The sequence below is a fragment of the Anolis sagrei genome, chromosome 3 (assembly GCF_037176765.1).
Source record: "Anolis sagrei isolate rAnoSag1 chromosome 3, rAnoSag1.mat, whole genome shotgun sequence".
Classification (NCBI taxonomy): domain Eukaryota; kingdom Metazoa; phylum Chordata; class Lepidosauria; order Squamata; family Dactyloidae; genus Anolis; species Anolis sagrei.
Genome location: NC_090023.1, coordinates 271,932,906 through 271,953,634, shown reverse-complemented (window position 1 = coordinate 271,953,634; position 20,729 = coordinate 271,932,906). Strand labels below are relative to the sequence as shown.

Below are 20,729 nucleotides of genomic sequence, written 5' to 3'. Positions count from 1 at the left end.
CCACTTTGGTCGGGGAGAAGAAGTAGTTGGTGGCGCCATTGATGTGGTCCACGATGGTGCAGCAGTCCTTCCACTTGCTGATGGTGCCCTCGTCAAAGAGGCGCAGGCTCAGCCAGGAGTGGCACAGGGCCGAGTGGCGCATGTCCAGGGTGACTGGCTGGTTCCGGTCGTGGAGCTTCAGGGCTGGCACCAGGAGCGTGAAGTCCATGTCATAGTCAGTGCCGCGTGCATAGATGCTCAGCTCGTCCAGGTCCAGGTCCACTACCCCCTCACGGACGCCCCCCGAGAGCAGCAGGTACTCATTGGCCACTGGTAGCTTTTGGTCAAGCTTTTGCACCATGCCTGGAAAGAGAGAGAGAGAGAGAAAGGCCCAGTTAGGGAAGAGAAGCAGAAGAACACATCCTGCTCCAATACTATTTCAGGGTCCTGTTGCAATCCAGAGCAGGGAATGAGGCCCTAAGAGAACTATCCACCACACTTGACTGTGAAAAACAATCCTTTTTTATTGAAGAAAAATGATTACAAAATAAAGGAAAAATTCAAAGTCAAAAGCCACAGCAAAAACAGCAAACATGAATTTAAATTGACAAAGCAAAACCCAAAGCCACACTGTAAAACACTGGAACCTGTTAGCAATCCACTAACTGTACTTGATATCCTAGAAATCTTTCAAAACCATGGCCAGGGGAAACCGGGAGAACTGCCAAGGTCTTCATTAATCTGAAACGATGCCTGAACTGAGAAAGTCAGCCCGGCGGAAGGCAATTAAAGCCAAAGAATTGGTTCCGTGAACCGCCCCTCTGCTTTGAAGCCAATGTTTGTAATTCTTTAATTCGGGAAGATCTTCGCAAGCTGAGTGATTTACTTCTATCTTGCCAAATCTGGCCCCTTCTGTTCTCATTAAAGTTACCAGGTGCAGAAGGGAGTGAAAGGTCATGGCTTCCCTCTGAAACATTCTCATGAACACTGGTACTTTCATTTTCCAAATCTACAGAAGTTCCTTCCTCACTAATTTCAGGAACATTGGCATTTTCCAAACCTACAGCAGTTTCTTCCTCACTAATTTCAGGAGCATTGGCATCAAGAGGTACATTTCCACTAGCATCAGTAAATATTAGGCCTGGGTAACAATGGAAAAATTTGTTTCTAAAATCGATTTGTATTTGGGGGGTTTTTTTGTTTCGATATTTAAAATAATTACAAAATTTTCCCTTTAAAAAGTTCGATATTTACGAAATTTCGTAAATGTGAAAAAAAATTACAAAACATTAACGAATCGATTTCCGAAACAATAACGAATTGATTCGTTAATGGTGGACGCGACCGCGAAATACGCTAAAAAACCTCCAAAACCTTCTGAAGCTTCCCTCTCCCTCTGTTCTTGACTGTTGGTGTGATATTATAATTTTTTTCACTAATTAAACCATAAAACTGGCCCAGACATGCGGAAATAATAACGAAACGACCTCAGAACAATAACGAAACGAATACAATAACGAAATATGAAGCATTTACAAAATGTGTTTAAAAATTCGTTTTTTTTAATGATTGCTCCAGAATGGTTCGTTATCGTTTTGTAATTGGAAAAATTAACGAATTATTAACGAATTACGAATTAACAAAACGAAACCGCCCAGGCCTACTGTTCTCATTAAAGTTACCAGGTGCAGAAGGGAGTGAAAGGTCATGGCTTCCCTCTGAAACATTCTCATGAACACTGGTATTTTCATTTTCCAAATCTACAGAAGTTCCTTCCTCACTAATTTCAGGAACATTGGCATTTTCCAAACCTACAGCAGTTTCTTCCTCACTAATTTCAGGAGCATTGGCATCAAGAGGTACATTTTCATTAGCATCAGTAAATATATTTTCATTAGCATCAGGAGGAACAAACAGAGAATCAGGTTCAAGTTCAAACTCAGGCTGAACCCCAACAGGTCCACCAGAGGAAGCAGAACCTGAACAAGAAAGGGGCTCTCCAAGGTGTCAAACCCAATGTGGCAACTGATTTCAGCACCTCGGAGAGCTCTTTTCAAGTTGCAACTGAAGCTTAGAGAAGGCGAGCAGGCGGACCCATCCTGCTCCAACACGATCCACCACAAAGAAGTAGAGGCTGAATCTGAAAAGGGCTACCCAGGGTCTCAAACTGTTGGGTAAATTTAAAAAAGGAGAAGGCACTTCAAAATGTAAGCAGCAGAAACAGGAAAAGCAGCAGGTTTTGCAGATCAGAAACTTCTTGAGCTAGCTGAAAAGCAAATGAAGTTTAGCAATTACAGGAGCAATGTCAGGCTTTAAAACTTACCAAATACTTTATTGAAAGAATCATAGAATCATAGAATCAAAGAGTTGGAAGAGACCTCCTGGGCCATCCAGTCCAACCCCATTCTGCCAAGAAGCAGGAATATTGCATTCAAATCACCCCTGACAGATGTTCATCCAGCCCCTGTTTAAAAGCTTCCAAAGAAGGAGCCTCCACCACACTCCGGGGCAGAGAGTTCCACTGCTGAACGGCTCTCCCAGACAGGAAGTTCTTCCTCGTGTTCAGACGGAATCTCCTCTCTTGTAGTTTGAAGCCATTGTTCCCTTGCATCCTAGTCTCCAGGGAAGCAGAAAACAAGCTTGCTCCCTCCTCCTCCCTGTGGCTTCCTCTCACATATTTATACATGGCTATCATATCTCCTCTCAGCCTTCTCTTCTTCAGGCTAAACATGCCCAGCTCCTTAAGCCGCTCCTCATAGGGCTTGTTCTCCAGACCCTTGATCATTTTGGAAAGAGCTACATTTTAGATCAGTGTTTCTCAAACTGGGGGTTGGGACCCCTGAGGGGGTCGTGAGGAGGTGTCAAAGGGGTCGCCAAAGATCATCAGAAAACATAGTATTTTCTGGTGGTCATTGGGATTCTGTGTGGGAAGTTTGACCCAATTCTATTGTTCGTCAAGTTCAGAATGCGCTTTGATTATAGGTGAACTATAAATCCCAACAACTACAACTCCCAAATGTCAAGGTCTATTTTCCCCAGACTCTACCAGTGTTCACATTTGGGCATACTGAGTATTTGGTCCAGATCCATCATTGCATGAATCCACAGTGCTCCTCTGGATATAGGTGAACTACAAATCTTAAACTCAAGGTCAATGCCCACAAAACCCTTCCAGTGTTTTTCTGTTGGTCATGGGAGTTCTTTGTGCCAAGTTCGGTTTAAATCCATCGCTGATGGAGTTAAGAATGTTTTTTGATTATAGGTGAACTATAAATCCCAGCAACTACAACTCCCAAATTACACAATCAATCCTCCCTCCAACCCCACTAGCATTCACATTGGGGCATATTGGGCATTTGTGCTCAATTTAGTCCAGTGAATGAAAATGCATCCTGCATATCGGATATTTACATTATGATTTCTAACAGTACTAAAATGACAGGTATCCAGTAGCAACGAAAACAATATTATGGTTGGGGGTCACCACAACATATGGAACTGCATTAAGGGGTCACGGCATTAGCAAGGTTGAGAACCACTGTTTTAGATAGAAAAAGGTTTGTCTCTCTCCAGATGGAGGACTCAGAGGCTTGCCATGCAGTCTGGAAACACTGAATAAAAGAGTTTGTTCCCGAGAAGTATCAGTCTAACAAACAGAAGTAAAAGGAGAGAAGAGAAGAAAAGACAAGAGAGAGAGAGGCAGACACAGAGGGCAACAGGGAAAGGGCTTTCCCTGCTAGCTAACTCATCTGCTTATGTATGTTGCGACCCAGAGCAGGAAACTGGACCCTCTTGACAACAATCCACCACACTTCAGGAAAACAATCCTTTCAGAGGTAATGAGAACCACAGCAAAACAGCAATAAGAAATGTCCATGAACGAGTCCATAAAAATCCACAACAAACGGTAATGTACCCTTGACGAATCCTGGAATCCGTTAGCCCCAGCTAACTATACTTGGAACAACTTGAGAAACTCCTAGAGACACAGCCACTTGAATCAGGAGGCCTCCACAGGCTTGCACTTGAAACTGGAACAATGCCTTGTCTGAAGCTGCCTTCAGACCAGGCATTCTTTTTTTTCCAAATAATTTTTATTAAACATTTTATAAATCAACACAGGGAAAGAGGGGGAACAATAACAAAAGGATAGGAAAGAAGGAAGGATAGCACAAAAACACAACAAAAAAAAACCACCTAAACTAATCTAAAATGACTTCCACTCCAACCTCAGGATCTTCTCACTCTACTTCTCCGACTTAGTTATCTATTCTTATCCTCTAATACTTTTATCTTTAAGTTTCTTTTCGTAGTCATAGAAAAGAGTCCAGTCTGTTCTCTTTAGCGATTTTCCAGTATTTTTTCTCATCAAAAAAGTTAGTTCATCCATGTCTCTTATTTCTTTAACTTTCTCCAACCATTCTTCGATGGTCGGTGTTTGATCATTCTTCCAGTGTTTGGCAAAAACAATCCTTGCCGCTGTGGTATAGTATGTAAATAATTTGTCTTCATTCTCATCCAGTTTAAAATCCGAATCTGTAAATCCCAATAAATAATATTCAGGTTTCTTTTTGAACCTCTTCTTCAACATCTTTTGTGTTTCCTCATGGATAGAAGCCCAGAACTTAGTTGTATCCTTACAGGTCCACCACATATGGTAGAATGTACCTGTTTGTTCCCCACATTTCCAACATTTATCTGAGACATTTTGATACATATGGCTAAGTTTATTCGGTGTCAAGTACCATCTATAAAACATTTTATACCAGTTTTCTTTCAGGTCCATGGCATACGTATATTTCAACTTTTTGTTCCATATTTGCTCCCATTCTCTAAACTGAATGGGTCGTCTTAAGTTTTCGGCCCACTTAATCATACATGTTTTCACCTGTTCAGTTTCCGTTTGCCATTGGACCAATTTATTATAGAGTATTGTCACTGTTTTCTTTTGTAGTTTTAATACTTTATCCCATGTGTTTTCTTCCCAGTCAAAACCAATTTTTTGATCTTGTTTAAAATATTCTTTAATTTGTAAGTAATGTAACCAAGTTATATTGCCATAAGAGTTCTTGAGTTGTTCAAAAGATTTAATCTCCATTTTCCCTTTTATCAGGATGTCCTTATATCTTGGCCAAACCCTCCATCCTAACAATCTTCTTTGGTGTGCCTCCATTGCTGAGACCCATAATGGTGTGTTTTTATAAAAGAGGCATTCTTAAAGGAGAGAAATCTATTACGAGACCCGCCTGAAGTTTTTGTTTGCATTTCTCTCAATCTTTCTGACCTCCGTAAACTTTGTGCTTCTCCCCTGCTCTGCCAAATCTGCCCCCTCCTTCCCTCATTAGGCCGACCAGGTGTCAGATTCTCTGGGGAACTAAAGCTGGGAGAAAAAGGGAGTGAAACTTCTCCGCTCAGATCGGAATGAATGTTCTCATGGGAACTTTGACTTTCACTCTCCAAGGCTGTAGGATTTTTACTACTCAACCCATCATCAACATTAGCATCTACATTGGCCTCAGAATCAACACTGACATCTACATTGGCATCAGGAAATACAATAAAAGAATCAGGGTCAGGGTCACACACAGGCTGAACCCCAACAATGTATTTCCTTGATGAGGACTATAAACTTGGGCAGGATGTGGTTGAGTTCCAACACAAACCACTTTGGGAATTGATTTCGGCAGCTTGAGAGCTCTTTTCAATTTCCAACTAAATCACAGAGAAGGAGAGCAAAAGGACACGTTCAGCTCCAATGTCATTTTGGGGTCTTCCATGAAGAAGCAGAGGCTGAAAATGAAAGAAGCTACCCAGAGTGTCAAACCCAATTTGGGAAGACATTTTGGCACCTTAGGAAAGTTCTTTTCAAGTTGCAACTGAAACTTAAGAGAAGGAGAGTGTAAGGACACCTTCAACTCCAATTTCATTTTGGGGTCCAACACAAAGAGACAGACTCTGAATGTGAAGGGGGCTATCCAGGATGCCAGACCCAATTTGGGGATCGGTTTTGGTACTTTGGAGAGCTCCTTTTACACTGCAACTGAAACTTAAGAGAAATAGAGCAGAAGGACACATTCAACCCCAACATCATTTTGGGATCTTCCACAAAAAAGCAGAGGCTGAGTGTGTGAACCTGAAAGGACCTCTCCAAGGTATGAAACCCAATTTGGAAGAGCTCTTTTCATGTTGCAACTGAGACTCAAAGAAGAACACATTCAGCTCCAGCATCATGCTGGGGTCCACCACAAAGAAGCAGAGGCTGAATATGAAAGGAGCTATTCAATACACTGAGTTGCTTTCAAGTTGTGCCTGAAACTTAGAGAAGGAGAGCAGAGGGACATGTTTAGCTCCAACGTCATGTAAGTGTCTACCACAAAGAAGCAGAGGCTGAATATGAAAGGAGCTATTCAATGCATTGAGTTGCTTTCAAGTTGCGCCTGAAACTTAGAGAATGAGAACAGAGGGACGTGTTTAGCTCCAACATCATGTTGGGATCCACCACAAAGAAACGGAGGCTGAATGTGAAAGGAGCTATCCAATAGGATATGGCACCTTGGAGAGCTTCTTTCAAGTTGTGTCTGAAACTTGGAGAGAGACACCAGATGGACACATTCAGCTACAATGTCATTTTGTGGTCTTCCATGAAGAGGCTGAGGCTGTCAGTCCAAACCTGAAAGGAATTCTTCAAGATCTCACACCCACTTTGGGAATTGGTTTGGGCTCCTTGGAGAGCTCATTTCAAGTTGTGATGGAAACTTAAACAAGGGGAGTAGAAGGATATGGATGTCAAGCTCCAACATCATTTTGGGGTTTTCCATGAAGAAGCTGAGGCTGGGGATTAGTCTCCATTTGAAAGAAGCTCTCCAAGGTGGCAAACCCAATTTGGGAAGAGCTTTGGGCACCTTAGAGAGCTCTTTTCACATTGCAACTGAAACCTGGAACAGATCCACAGAGTTGTAGAATTGCAAGAAACCACAAGAGCCACCTAGTCCATGCAGGATGCCACAACTAAAGCATCCAACTGACATGGAAGCAGTCAACCGTCTCAATTTGGTCTCCAATTTGGGGATTGGGTTTGGCACTTTGGGAGAGCTTTCTTCATGCTGCAACTGAAACTTAGGGAAGGACACATTCCACTCCAACATCATGTTGGGGTCCACCATAAAAAAGCAGAGGCTGAACATGAAAGGAGTGGGCCAATAGCTTTGGCACCCTGGAGAGCTCCTTTCAAGTTGTGTTTGAAGGACAGCAGAAGAGCACATTCAGTTCCAACATCATTTCAGGGTGTTCCAGGAAGAAGCAGAGTCTGAGCATCAGTCTGAACATGAAAGAAGCTCTCCAAGGTGTTCTAAAGCAATATGGGAAGAACGTGGAGCACCTTGGAGAGCTCTTTTTACAAGCCTGGAACAGATTCATGGAGTTGTATACTTGCAAGAAACCACAAAGGTTGCCTAGTCCATGCAGGAAGCCACAGCTAAAGCATCCAACTGACATGGAAGTAGTCAACCTTCTCAATTTGGTCTCCAATTTGGGGGTTGGGTTTGGCACCTTGGGAGAGCTTTTGTCATGCTGCAGCTGAAACTTACGAAAGGACACATTCAGTTCCAACATCATGTTGGGGTCCACCACAAAGAAGCAGAGGCTGAACATGAAATGAGTGGTCCAATAGCTTTGGCACCCTGGAGAGCTTCTTTCAAGTTGTGTCTGAAGGAGAGCAGGAGAGCACATTCCGCTCCAACATCATTTCAAGGACTTCCAGGAAGAAGCAGAGTCTGAGCATCAGTCTGAACATGAAAGAAGCTCTCCAAGGTCTCCTAAAGCAGTGTTTCTCAACCTGAGGGTCGGGACCCCTGGGGGGGGGGCTGCGAGGGGATGTCAGAGGGGTCGCCAAAGACCATCAGAAAACACAGTATTTTCTGTTGGTCAGGAGGGCTCTGTGTTGGAAGTTTGGCCCATTTCTAATGTTGGTGGGTTTCAAAATGCTCTTTGATTGTTAGTGAACTATAAATCCGAGACGACAACTGTCAAGGTCTATTTTCCCCAAACTCCACCAGTGTTCAAATTTGGGCATACTGAGTATTGGTGCCAAGATTGGTCCAGATCTATCATTGTTTGAGTCCATGGTTCTCTGGATATAGGTGAACTACAACTCCAAAACCCAAGGTCAATGTCAATGTTAGTCATGGGAGTATTGTGTGCCAAGTTTGGTTCAATTCAATCATTGGTGGAGTTCAGAATGCTCTTTGATTATAGGTGAACTATAAATCCCAGCAACTACAACTCCCAAATGACAAAATCAACCCCCCCTCCCCAACCCCACCAGTTGGGTGTATCAGGTATTTGTGCCAAATTTGTCCCAGTGAATGAAAATACACCCTGCATATCAGATATTTACATTACAATCATAACAGTAGCGGAATTACAGTTATGAAGTAGCAATGAAAATAATTGTATGGTTGGGGGTCACCATGAAATGAGGAACTGTATTAAGGGGTCATAGCATTAGGAAGGTTGGAAATACTGTCCTAAAGCAATATGGGAAGAACTTGGGGCACCTTGGAGAGCTCTTTTTACAAGCCTGGAACAGATTCATGGAGTTGCAGACTTGCTAGAAACCACAAAGATTGCCTAGTCCATGCAGGAAGCCACAACTAAAGCATCCAACAGACATAGAATCATAGAATCAAAGAGTTGGAAGAGACCTCATGGGCCATCCAGTCCAACCCCATTCTGCCAAGAAGCAGGAACATCGCATTCAAATCACCCCTGACAAATGGCCATCCAGCCTCTGCTTAAAAGCTTCCAAAGAAGGAGCCTCCACCACACTCCGGGGCAGAGAGTTCCACTGCTGAACGGCTCTCACAGTCAGGAAGTTCTTCCTCATGTTCAGATGGAATCTCCTCTCTTGTAGTTTGAAGCCATTGTTCCGCGTCCTAGTCTCCAGGGAAGTAGAAAACAAGCTTGCTCCCCCCTCCCTGTGGCTTCCTCTCACATATTTATACATGGCTATCATATCTCCTCTCAGCCTTCTCTTCTTCAGGCTAAACATGCCCAGCTCCTTAAGCCGTTCCTCATAGGGCTTGTTCTCCAGACCTTTTATCATTTTAGTCGCTCTCCTCTGGACACATTCCAGCTTGTCAATATCTCTCTTGAATTGTGGTGCCCAGAATTGGACACAATATTCCAGGTGTGGTCTAACCAAAGCAGAATACAGGGGTAGCATGACTTCCTTAGATCTAGACACTAGGCTCCTATTGATGCAGGCCAAAATCCCATTGGCTTTTTTTGCCGCCACATCACATTGTTGGCTCATGTTTAACTTGTTATCCACGAGGACTCCAAGATCTTTTTCACACGTACTGCTCTCGAGCCAGGCGTCACCCATCCTGTATCTTTGCATTTCATTTTTTCTGCCAAAGTGGAGTATCTTGCATTTGTCACTGTTGAACTTCATTTTGTTAGTTTGGGCCCATCTCTCTAATCTGTCAAGATCGCTTTGAATTCTGAGATCCTCAACCACCTTCTGGTTGTCCTCAGGCATCCAGTTTGCACTTCCCTTTCTCAATGGAAGCTTGACTAGTAGAGTCCAGTTCACCTGTTGGTGCAAAAGCCTTCCAAAGTCAGACTGATGCAAGTGAGGAAAGTGTTGCCCGTGACATCCCAAAAGCGCATGGGGCAAGGCATGTGCCGAGGAACCCAAACCTGGCTTCCTCAAAGTTTGCTGCTGCCACGCTTTAGGAAAAAACGCAACCCAAAATACCAGACTCTTAAGTTGTTAAATAAACATGCCGCTTGAACGAGCGCCCAATGGGACGGCTGGAGTTATTTTGGGGGAACTATTTTTAGGCTCACATGCCGGGCGAATGTGACGCCGTGCTCCCTTTCGGAGATTTCATGATGTAATAAAAGGAAGGGTGGTTTGCATCTTGGCCGCGGAGGGAAGATCTTGCCTGCGATTCCACCCAGGGACACTCAGCCATTCCGGCTCTGATCTTCTCCCAAAATAGCCCACGTTGCTCGAGGTTTACATTTTTTAAAATAGTCTTCATTTGGCCTCATTACGGAGGATGCTCCGTTGCAAAGCAAGGCCCAACACTTTGCCATGCAAGATTAATGCCATGCAAAGCAACACGGATACTCGGGAATATTTGTGGTTGGTTTGCACTAGAGGAGACTCACTCGGTCAACTGTTGCATGGCAAGTCAACACAAGGCAAACCCAATTGACTCAATTGAGGGGCATCTATACTGTAGAATGAATGCAGTTTGATACCACTTGAACTGCCATGGCTCAAAGATATAGAGCTTTGGGAGTTCTGGTTCTGTCGAAGGCTTTCATGGCCGGAATCACTGGGTTGTTGTAGGCTTTTTCGGGCTATATGGCCATGTTCTAGAGCAGTGTTTCTCAACTTGGGGGTCGGGACCCCTGAGGGGGTCGCGAGGGGGTGTCAGAGGGGTCGCCAAAGACCATAAGAAAACACAGTATTTTCTGTTAGTCCATGGGGGTTCTATGTGGGAAGTTTGGCCCAATTCTGTCATTGGTGGGGTTCAGAACGCTCTTTGATTGTAGGTGAACTATAAATCCCAGCAACTACAACTCCCAAATGGCAAGATCTATTTTCCCCAAACTCCACCAGTGTTCACATTTGGACATATTGAGTATTTGTGCCAAGTTTGGTCCAGATCCACCATCGCGTGAGTCCACAGTGCTATCTAGATATAGATGAACTACAACTCCCAAACTCAAGATCAATGCCCATCAAACCCTTCCGGTGATTTCCATTGGTCATGGGAGCCAAGTTTGGTTCAAATCCATAGCTGGTGGAGTTCAGAATGCTCTTTGAATATAAGTGAACTATAAATCCCAGCAACTACAACTCCCAAATGACAAAATCAATCCTCCCCCAACCCCACTAGCATTCAAATTTGGGTGTATTGGGTATTTGTGCCCAGTTTGGTCCAGTGAATGAAAATGAATCCTGTATATCAGATACTTACATTATGATTTATAACAGTAGTAAAATTACTGTTGTGAAGTAGCAATGAAAACAATATTATGGTTGGGGTTCACCACCACATGAGGGACTGTATTAAGGGGTCACCGCATTAGGAAGGTTGAGAACCACTGTTCTAGAGGCATTCCCTCCTGACGTTTCGCCTGCATCTATGGCAAGCATCCTCAGAGGTAGTGAGGTCTGTTGGAACTAGGAAAATGGGTTTATATATCTGTTTAAAGACCAGGGTGGGACAAAGGACTCTTGTCTGCTGGAGCTAGGTGTGAATGTTTCAACTGACCACCTTGATTAGCATATAATGGCCTGACAGTGCCTGGAGCAAATTTTTGTTGAGAGGTGATTAGATGTCCTTGTTTGTTTCCTCTCTGCTGTTTTGCTGTTGTAATTTTAGAGTTTTTTTTAATACTGGTAGCCAGACTTTGTTCATTATCATGGTTTCCTACTTTCTGTTGAAATTTTCCACATGCTTGTGTATTTCAATGGCTTCTCTGTGTCGTCTGACATGGTGGTTGTGAGAGTGATCCAGCATTTCTGTGTTCTCGAATAATATGCTGTGTCCAGGCTGGTTCATCGTGTGCTCTGCTATGGCTGACTTCTCTGGTTGACTTAGTCCGCAGTGCCTTTCATGTTCCTTGATTCGTGTTTGGGCAATGCTGCTGCGTTTGGTGGTCCCTATGTGAACCAACTGAATTGGCATGGGCAAACATGGTCCCTCCAAGTGTTTTGGACTCCAACTCCCACAATTCCTAACAGCCTCAGGCCCTTTCTTTTCCTTTTCCCTTGTCTTTTCCACTTAAGCGGATGAGAGGGAAAAGGAAAGGGCCTGAGGCTGTTAGGAATTGCGGGAGTTGAAGTCCAAAATACCTGGAAGGCCCAAGTTTGCATAGGCCTGATTGGGAACATAGAAGCTCTTCTGGCACAATGTTTCTGAAGATTTCCCTTAGAAAATCCCAGGTTTGGATCCTTTCCCAGCAGAAGCAAGTGCAGAACGAGCACATTAAACATTTCTGGAACACGCTAACCCTGTTTGTAGCAGCGTGGGATGCATCAGGGCTGGAAATAACCCCTTTCTATAGCAGGTCCTTCCAACTAGAAAGGCTTGAGCAGTGGCCAACTGTCCCATTCAGAGCAAAAGCAAGAGGAAAATGCCAAGCTCGCCATCTAGAGGCTTCTCTAGGGTATAACAGCTTCAAGACATTTGTGTGTATTTATTTCCATGCCAGAAGTGACTTGAGAAACTGCAACTTGCTTCTGCTGTGAAAGCGTTGGCTGTCTGCAAGGATGTTGCCCAGATTTTTTTATGTTTTACCATCCTTGTGGGAGGCTTCTTTCATGTCCCTGCATGGGGAGCTGGAGCTGACAGAGGGAGCTCATCTATGTTCTCCCCAGATTCGTAGCTCCGACCTATTGGTCTTCAGTCCTGCCAGCACAAGGGTTTAACCCATTGCACCACCAACAATGACACTGCAGAAGTAAATGCAGTTTGACACCACTATAAACACAATGGCTCAGTGCTATGGATTCCTGGGAGTTGTAGTTTGAATGGGCACTGGCACTAACAAGCAGTTAAAGTGCTGAATTTACGGTAACATAGCAAGTTAAACCACTAGCTGCAGGAAAATTTGCTGACCAGGTTAGTAGTCCAAAGCTGGGGGAGCATCTGCTGTTAGCCCTAGCTCCTGCCAACCTAGCAGTTAAGGGGGGGAAAGGAATGTGAGTAGAGCAATAGGTACCACCTTGGTGGGAAGGTAAAAGGCACCCACACAGCCATGCCAGCAAACACAACCAGGAGGAATGAAGGAAGATGAAATGAAGGAAGACTGCCTTTTCTAGATGTCCTAGTCATCCGCAAACCAGATCAACAATTGGGTCACACCGTCTACAGAAACCCCACACACACAGATAGATATCTACAGAAAAACTCCAACCATCACCCAAGTCAAAAAAGAAGCCCCATTAAAGCCTTGGCAGACCGTGCAAAAAGAATCTGCGAAGCCCACCTCCTCCAAGATGGACTGAACCACCTCAACTGGGCTCTCCAGGCCAATGGAGACTCCACCTCAGACATCAGAAGAGCTGCAAGACAACCGAGAAGAAGCCACGAGAGTAAAGATGAAGATCCACCCAGAGGAAAAGTGTTCCTGCCATACATCAAGGGAACCACTGACCGCAGAGGGAAGCTGATGAGGAAACACAACATACAAACCACCTACAGACCCACCAAGAAGATCCAACAAATGCTACGTTCAGCAAAGGACAAGAGGGATCCTCTCACTTCTGCAGGAGTCTACCGTGTACCATGCAACTGTGGACAAGAAGTCTCCATAAGGACCACCAAATGCAGCAGCATTGCCCGGACACGAGTCATGGAACATGAAAGGCACGGCAGACTCCTTCAACCAGAGAAATCAGCCATAGCAGAGCACCTGATGAACCAGCCTGGACACAGCATATTATTGGAGAACACAGAAATGCTGGACCACACCAACAACCACCATGTCAGACTACACAGAGAAGCCACTGAAATCCACAAGAAGCAGGTGGACAATTTCAACAGAAAGGAGGAAACCATGAAAATGAACAAAATCTGGCTACCAGTATTAACAAACTCTAAAATTACAACAGCACAACAACAGAGAGGAAACAAACAAGGACATCTAATCACCTCTCAACAAAAGTTTGCTCTAGGCACTGCCAGGCCATTATATGCTAATCAAGGTGGTCAGTCGAAACATTCACACCTAGCTCCAGCAGACAAGAGTCCTGTGTCCCACCCCAGCCATTCCACAGATATATAAACCCTTTTTCCTAGTTCCAACAGACCTCACTACCTCTGAGGATGCTTGCCATAGATGCAGGCGAAACGTCAGGAGAAAATGCCTCTAGACCATGGCCATATAGCCCAAAAAAACCTATAACAACCCAGTGATTCCGGCCATGAAAGCCTTCGACAATACATACAACCAGGAGGGTCTATGGACAACAGGCTTCTCAACATGGAAAAATAGAACAAGAGCACCTCCCCATGGCCAGAGTTGAGCATCACCTGCAGATGCCGGAGATAGAATCATAGAATCATAGAATCAAAGAGTTGGAAGAGACCTCCTGGGTTTGAGCCTGCCACTTTTGGATTCTCGCTTGCTGGGGTCTATAGCTAGCGTCTCCGTGATTGCATTCAAATCACCCCTGACAGATGGCCATTCAGCCTCTGTTTAAGATGGAAATCTTTGCCTTTGTTGAGACGCTGAGTCTAACGTGCCATTGAATCTAATACGTGCCTCAATTTTCAATATCCTGAAACTCACAAAAAAAAAGTATTCACCATATTATGAACATCTAATGCGCACCCTAATTTTGGGGAGGTAATTTAGTCCAAAAAAAGGTGAGCATGAGAATCGAGTAAATACGGTATGATTTTTAGTCTCCTTCAAGACAGGAAAATACTAATAACAGTAACAGTAACAGCAAGAGCAACAACAGGAAGAATAGTAGTAGTTTTCGTTTGTTTCATTTGTTGAGAAACTGCAAGTCGCTTCTGGTGTGAGAGACTTGACCATCTGCAAGGACGTTGCCCAGGGATGCCTGGATGTTTTGCCATCCTTGTGGGAAGCTTCTCTCACGTCCCCGTAAGGGAAGCTGGAGCTGACAGAGGGAGCTCATCCGCACTCTCCCAGCAACATTCAGGTCAGCAACCCAACCTTCAGGACAGCAGTTGAACCCATTGCACCACTAGGGGCAATGTAGTCCTTGTAGTAGTAATGTAGTTCCAGAATCCAATCTGAACACAGCTTTTGCACAATCTGGTTTGGTTTCAAGGAAGAAAACCAGGACAGGAGCAGGATTCAAAACGATCTTGACAGATTAGAGAGATGATGGGCCAAAACTAACAAAATGAAGTTCAACAGTGACAAATGCAAGATACTCCACTTTGGCAGGAAAAATGAAATGCAAAGATACAGAATGGGGGACAATGCCTGGCTCGAGAGCAGTACGTGTGAAAAAGATCTTGGAGTCCTCGTGGACAACAAGTTAAACATGAGCCAGGAATGTGATGTGGCGGCAAAAAAAGCCAATGGGATTTTGGCCTGCATCAAGAGGAGCATAGTGTCTAGATCTAAGGAAGTCATGCTACCCCTCTATTCTGTTTTGGTTAGACCACACCTGGAATATTGTGTCCAGTTCTGGGCACCACAATTCAAGAGAGATATTGACAAGCTGGAGAGCGACTAAAATGATAAAAGGTCTGGAGAACAAGCCCTATGAGGAGCGGCTTAAGGAGCTGGGCATGTTTAGCCTGAAGAAGAGAAGGCTGAGAGGAGATATGATAGCCATGGATAAATATGTGAGAGGAAGCCACAGGGAGGAAGGAGCAAGCTTGTTTTCTGCTTCCTTGGAGACTAGGACGCAATGGAACAGTGGCTTCAAACTACAAGAGAGGAGATTCCATCTGAACATGAGGAAGAACTTCCTGACTGTGAGAGCCGTTCAGCAGTGGAACTCTCTGCCCCGGAGTGTGGTGGAGGCTCCTTCTTTGGAATCTTTTAAGCAGAGGCTGGATGGCCATCTGTCAGGGGTTATTTGAATGCAATATTCCTGCTTCTTGGCAGAATGGGGTTGGACTGGATGGCCCAAGAGGTCTCTTCCAACTCTTTGATTCTATGATTCTATGATTCTAAGGAAGAAAACAGTATGCAGTGCCAAGAAGCGCCACTAGGGGTCAGGCTCCTCTAGCAAGTCTATGGGATATGGGTGTGTTTGCTTGCCTTTGAATGCAGGCATGTTGCACTAGGCAAGCCATTGGCATATGTAGACCAAACATGTTCTTATTTACTTACTCATGTTCTTATTTACTTACTTATTTTTGCATTATTATTATTATTATTATTATTATTATTATTACTTTATTTGTACCCCGCTAGCATCTCCCGATGGACTCAATGCGGCTTACACAGGCCAAGGCCTCAAAACACAATACAACAATGCAATACCTAAAGCAAATTAAAAACAGTTAAGCAGAATAAACAACAAACAATAAACAATACATTATTTATTTATTATTTATTTATTTCATTTACTTATACCCCGCCCTTCTCACCCCGGGGGGGGGGGGGGGGACGACTCAGGGCGGCTTACAGTGGGGGCACAATTAGATGCCCAAGGCAATTCACAAGCAATACAAATACAAACAATTCAACAGTTAATTAAAAACATCAATACATAATAAAATCATAAAACAGTCTCATACTCAGGGTTCAGAGTCCATATATCCATTCCATTCCATTTGTCCTTGTCTATCATCAGATCCTTCAGTTAGCTATCAGAGTGACCAAATGCTTGGTCCCAGATCCAGGTCTTCAGTTTTTTCCTAAACACCAAGAGGGAAGATGCCGATCTAATCTCCCCGGGGAGTGAGTTCCACAGGTGGGGGGCCACCACTGAGAAGGCCCTGCTCCTCGTCCCCGCCAGCCTCACTTGTGAGAGTGGCGGGGTCGAGAGCAGGGTCTCCCCAGAAGATCTTAAGCTTCGAGATGGGATGCAGAGGGAGATCCGTTCGGACAAATACACTGGGCCGGAACCGTATAGGGTTTTGTAAGTCAAAAGCAGCACTTTGAATTGTGCTCAGAATTGGATCGGCAGCCAGTGGAGCTGGCGCAACAGGGGGGTGGTATGCTTCCTGTACGCCGCTCCGGTGAGCAATCTGGCTGCTTCTCGCTGGACTAGTTGTAGCTTCCGAGCAGTCTTCAAAGGCAACCCCACGTAGAGTGCGTTGCAGTAATCCAACCGGGATGTGACAAGGGCGTGGACCACCGTGGCCAGATCTGGCTTCATCAAGACACTATAAAACTGGGCTGGGCCAGAGTAATGGGTACAAGATTAAAAGTGCTGATGTGGCAGGAGGTATGTAGGGTTATAAAGTAAGTGCAGTGTGCCGTGTGCAGCGATCTTAGTTCTACTAAAGTGCTTCTGGGACTTGGTGTTGGAGATTCCTATTCTGGGAAGGCACATCGGAACAGCCAGGTCTTCAAGTTCTTTCTGAAGACTGCCAGTGTAGGGGCCTGTCTAGGATCTCTTGGGAGGGTGTTCCAGAGTCGGGGGGCCACCACAGAAAAGGCCCTGTCTTGTGTCCCCACCAAACGTGCTTGCGACGCAGGCGGGATCACGAGCAGGGCCTCTCCAGATGAACGAAGAGAACACGTGGGTTCGTAGACGGAGATGCGGTCACGCAGGTAGGATGGTCCCAAACCGTTCAGGGCTTTGTAGGTGAGCACCTGCACCTTACATTGGGCTCGGAAAATAAACGGCAGCCAGTGGAGCTCCTTGGCTTTGTGGTTCTCAACCTCTGGGTCCCCAGATGTTTTGGCCTTCTACTCCCAGAAATCCTAACAGCTACTAAACTGGCTGGGATTTCTGGGAGTTGTAGGCCAAAACACATGGAGACCCACAGGTTGAGACCCACTGCATAGGGACTCATATATTGCACATGTTCTTTCGACTTATATCTCTATATCATGGTTGGCTCCAGGTTGCTTACAGTCAGCCCTCTCACTGTGTTGTCAAAGGCTTTCATGGGTGGAATCACTGGGTTGCTGTGAGTTTTTAGAGCTGTCTGGCCATGTTCCAGCAGCATTCTCTCCTGATGTTTCACCTGCACCAGTGGCTAATGGCATCCTCAGAGGTCTGCTGCAATTGAAGCAAGTGGAATGTATATATATACCTGTGGAATAACGTCCAGGGTGGGAGAAAGAACCTTTGTCTGGTGCAGGAGAAACATCAGGAGAGAATGCTGCTGGAACATGGCCAGACAGCTCGAAAAACTCACAGCAACCCAGTGATTCCACCTATGAAAGCCTTTGAAGCAAGTATGAATGTTGCAATTAGCAAGCTTGAATGGCACTGAGAAGCCTTGCAGTTGCAAAGTCAATCAGTGAGAGTATCTATTATTTATTTATTTATTTATTTACGACATTTATATGCCACCCTTCTCACCCCGAAGGGACTCAGAGCAGCTTACACTATAGATAGATAGATAGATAGATAGATAGATAGATAGATAGATAGATAGATAGAGGAATTCCAGACAAGAATCAATCAGTGCCAGCTAACACCTTCCAACATAGGATCCCCAAGGCAGCAGCCATCTAGGCTTTGAAGCTGCAAGGCTATTAAATGCTCATCAAGGTGGCCAATGGCAACATTCACACTAGAATTCTTTCTCCACCTTGGACATCATTCCACAGATATATAAATCCCATTTTCCTAGTTTCCAACAGACCTCACAACCTCTGAGGCTGCCTATCATAGATGTAGGTGAAATGTCAGGAGAGAATGCTTCTGGAACATGGCCAGACAGCCTGGAAAACTCATAACACCTTCCAACAAAGGATCCCCAAGGCAGCAACCATCTAGGCTTTGAAGCTGCAAGACTATTAAATTCTCATCAAGGTGGCCATAGGCAATGTTCATACTAGAGTTCTTTCTCCACCTTGGACATCATTCCACTGATATATAAACCCTATTTTCCTAGTTTCCAACAGACCTCACAACCTCTGAGGCTGCCTGCCATAGATGCAGGTGAAATGTCAGGAGAGAATGCTTCTGGAACATGGCCAGGCAGCACAGAAAACTCACATCAACCTATTTTGTTATTATACAAACCCCATTTTCCTAGTTTCCAACAGACCTCACAACCTCTAAGGAGCTCTGCCATAGATGCAGGTGAAATGACAGGAGAGAATGCTTCTGGAACATGGCCAGACAGCCCGGAAAACTCACAGCAACCTATTTTGTTATTATATAAACCCCATTTTCCTAGTTTCCAACAGACCTCACAACCTCTAAGGAGCTCTGCCATAGATGCAGGTGAAATGACAGGAGAGAATGCTTCTGGAACATGGCCAGACAGCCCGGAAAACTCACAGCAACCCGTTTCTTATTTCCTTTTCCATTGTAACTGTGTTTTTAAAAACCCAAGACTCTTTTTCGGCTGCTCTCCTTTTGCAAGTTGCCTCTTCCCTAAACAAGCCCGACAGGTTGCTGTGTTCAAAAACAAGCCAGCGAAGCAAAACGCTTTGGCATTCCCTCAAGATCTCCGCAGGTGAAAGGCACGCTTGGCATCCAGGGTGGTTATTATTTAGAATAACAGCGCCTGGAAACCACTTGGCGCCGCAGGAAAACGAAATGAGAAAAACAGGCCTCACGTTCAGAATTGCAGAAACCAAAGAAGGAAAAGGAAAGAGAGGCATTGCGCAAGGACAATTTCAACAGAAAGGAGGAAACCATGAACATCAACATCATCAACAACAACAACAAATAATGACCAAAAACCAGTATTTAAAACAAAACAAAACATCAGATTCAAGACAGCAAATAAGGAACACCACTCAGAAAAAGAGGAATTCCAGATAGCAAACAACCAAGTGCCAGTGAACACCTCCCAAACAGAGGATGCCTCCAGGCAACAACACTGGCTGACTATGCAGCTGCAAGGCTACTTTATAACTGATTAAGCTTGCCAAATCAGGAGACGCTTCCTTCTTGGGAGGAGAGCAATGTCCAGTCTCGATAAAATAGTCAAGAGTAGAGACATCAGACTGGCAACCAAGATCCATTGCCTAGTCCAAGCCATGGTCTTCCCTGTAGTCACCTACGGATGTGAGAGCTGGACCTTCAGGAAGGCTGAGTGAAGGAAGAGAGATGCTTTTGAGCTGTGGTGCTGGAGGAAAGTTCTCAGAGTGCCTTGGACTGCGAGAAGATCCAACCAGTCCATCCTCCAGGAAAGAAAGCCCGGCTGCTCACTGGAGGGAAGGAGACTAGAGACAAAGTGGAAGTCCTTTGGCCACATCATGAGGAGACAGCAAAGCCTAGAGAAGACAATGATGCTGGGGAAAGTGGAAGGCAAAAGGAAGAGGGGCCGACCAAGGGCAAGATGGATGGAGGGCATCCTTGAAGTGACTGGATTGACCTTGAAGGAGCTGGGGGTGGTGACGGCTGACAGGGAACTCTGGCGTGGGCTGGTCCATGAGGTCACGAAGAGTCGGAGACGACTGAACGAATGAACAACAACAACAACAACAAAGCTTGCCAACTGCAACATTCACATTTGCTCCAAACAGACAAGGGTTCTTTCTCCCATCCTGGACAATATACATACATACACACACACACACACATCTATACACAAACACACACACACACACATATATACACACACATACACACACACACACACTTAGGTGAGCCCTCATAATCCGAGGGTGATGGCCCTCCAAGTTTGGTGTCCTGGCGGTGGGTCCATAGATGTCCGTGGAACAAATGTCAGTATGCTGGAAGAAGCAAAGACCACCAGCATTGAAGCGATGGTCCTCTGCCATTAACTCCGCTAGACTGGCCATGTTGTCCGGATGCCCAACCACTGTCTCCCAAAGCAGTTGTTCTACTCCAAACTCAAGAATGGAAAACAGAATATTGGTGGACAGGAAAAGAGATTTAAAGATGGGCTCAAAGCCAACCTCAAAAACTCTGGCATAGACACTGAAAACTGGGAAGCCCTGGCCCTTGAGTGCTCCAGTTGGAGGTCAGCTGTGACCAGCAGTGCTGCAGAATTTGAAGAGGCACGAATGGAGGGCAAAAGAGAGAAACATGCCAAGAGGAAGGCGCGTCAAGCCAACCCCAACCGGGACCGCCTTCCGTCTGGAAACCGATGTCCTCACTGCGGGAGAACATGCAAGTCAAGAAT

At 45.0% G+C, this 20,729-nt stretch overlaps 1 protein-coding gene across 1 annotated transcript in view; it reads right to left on the bottom strand.

Moving 5' to 3' along the window:
- Nucleotides 1-20,729, bottom strand: part of MB21D2 (Mab-21 domain containing 2) — an 81,611-nt gene that overhangs the window by 1,852 nt on the left and 59,030 nt on the right. Inside the window, exon 2 of the mRNA XM_060767258.2 lies at nucleotides 1-342. This exon is cut by the window's left edge and continues 1,852 nt beyond it. Within this exon, the coding sequence (XP_060623241.2) occupies nucleotides 1-342 (342 nt within the window). The remainder of the gene's footprint in view (nucleotides 343-20,729) is intronic.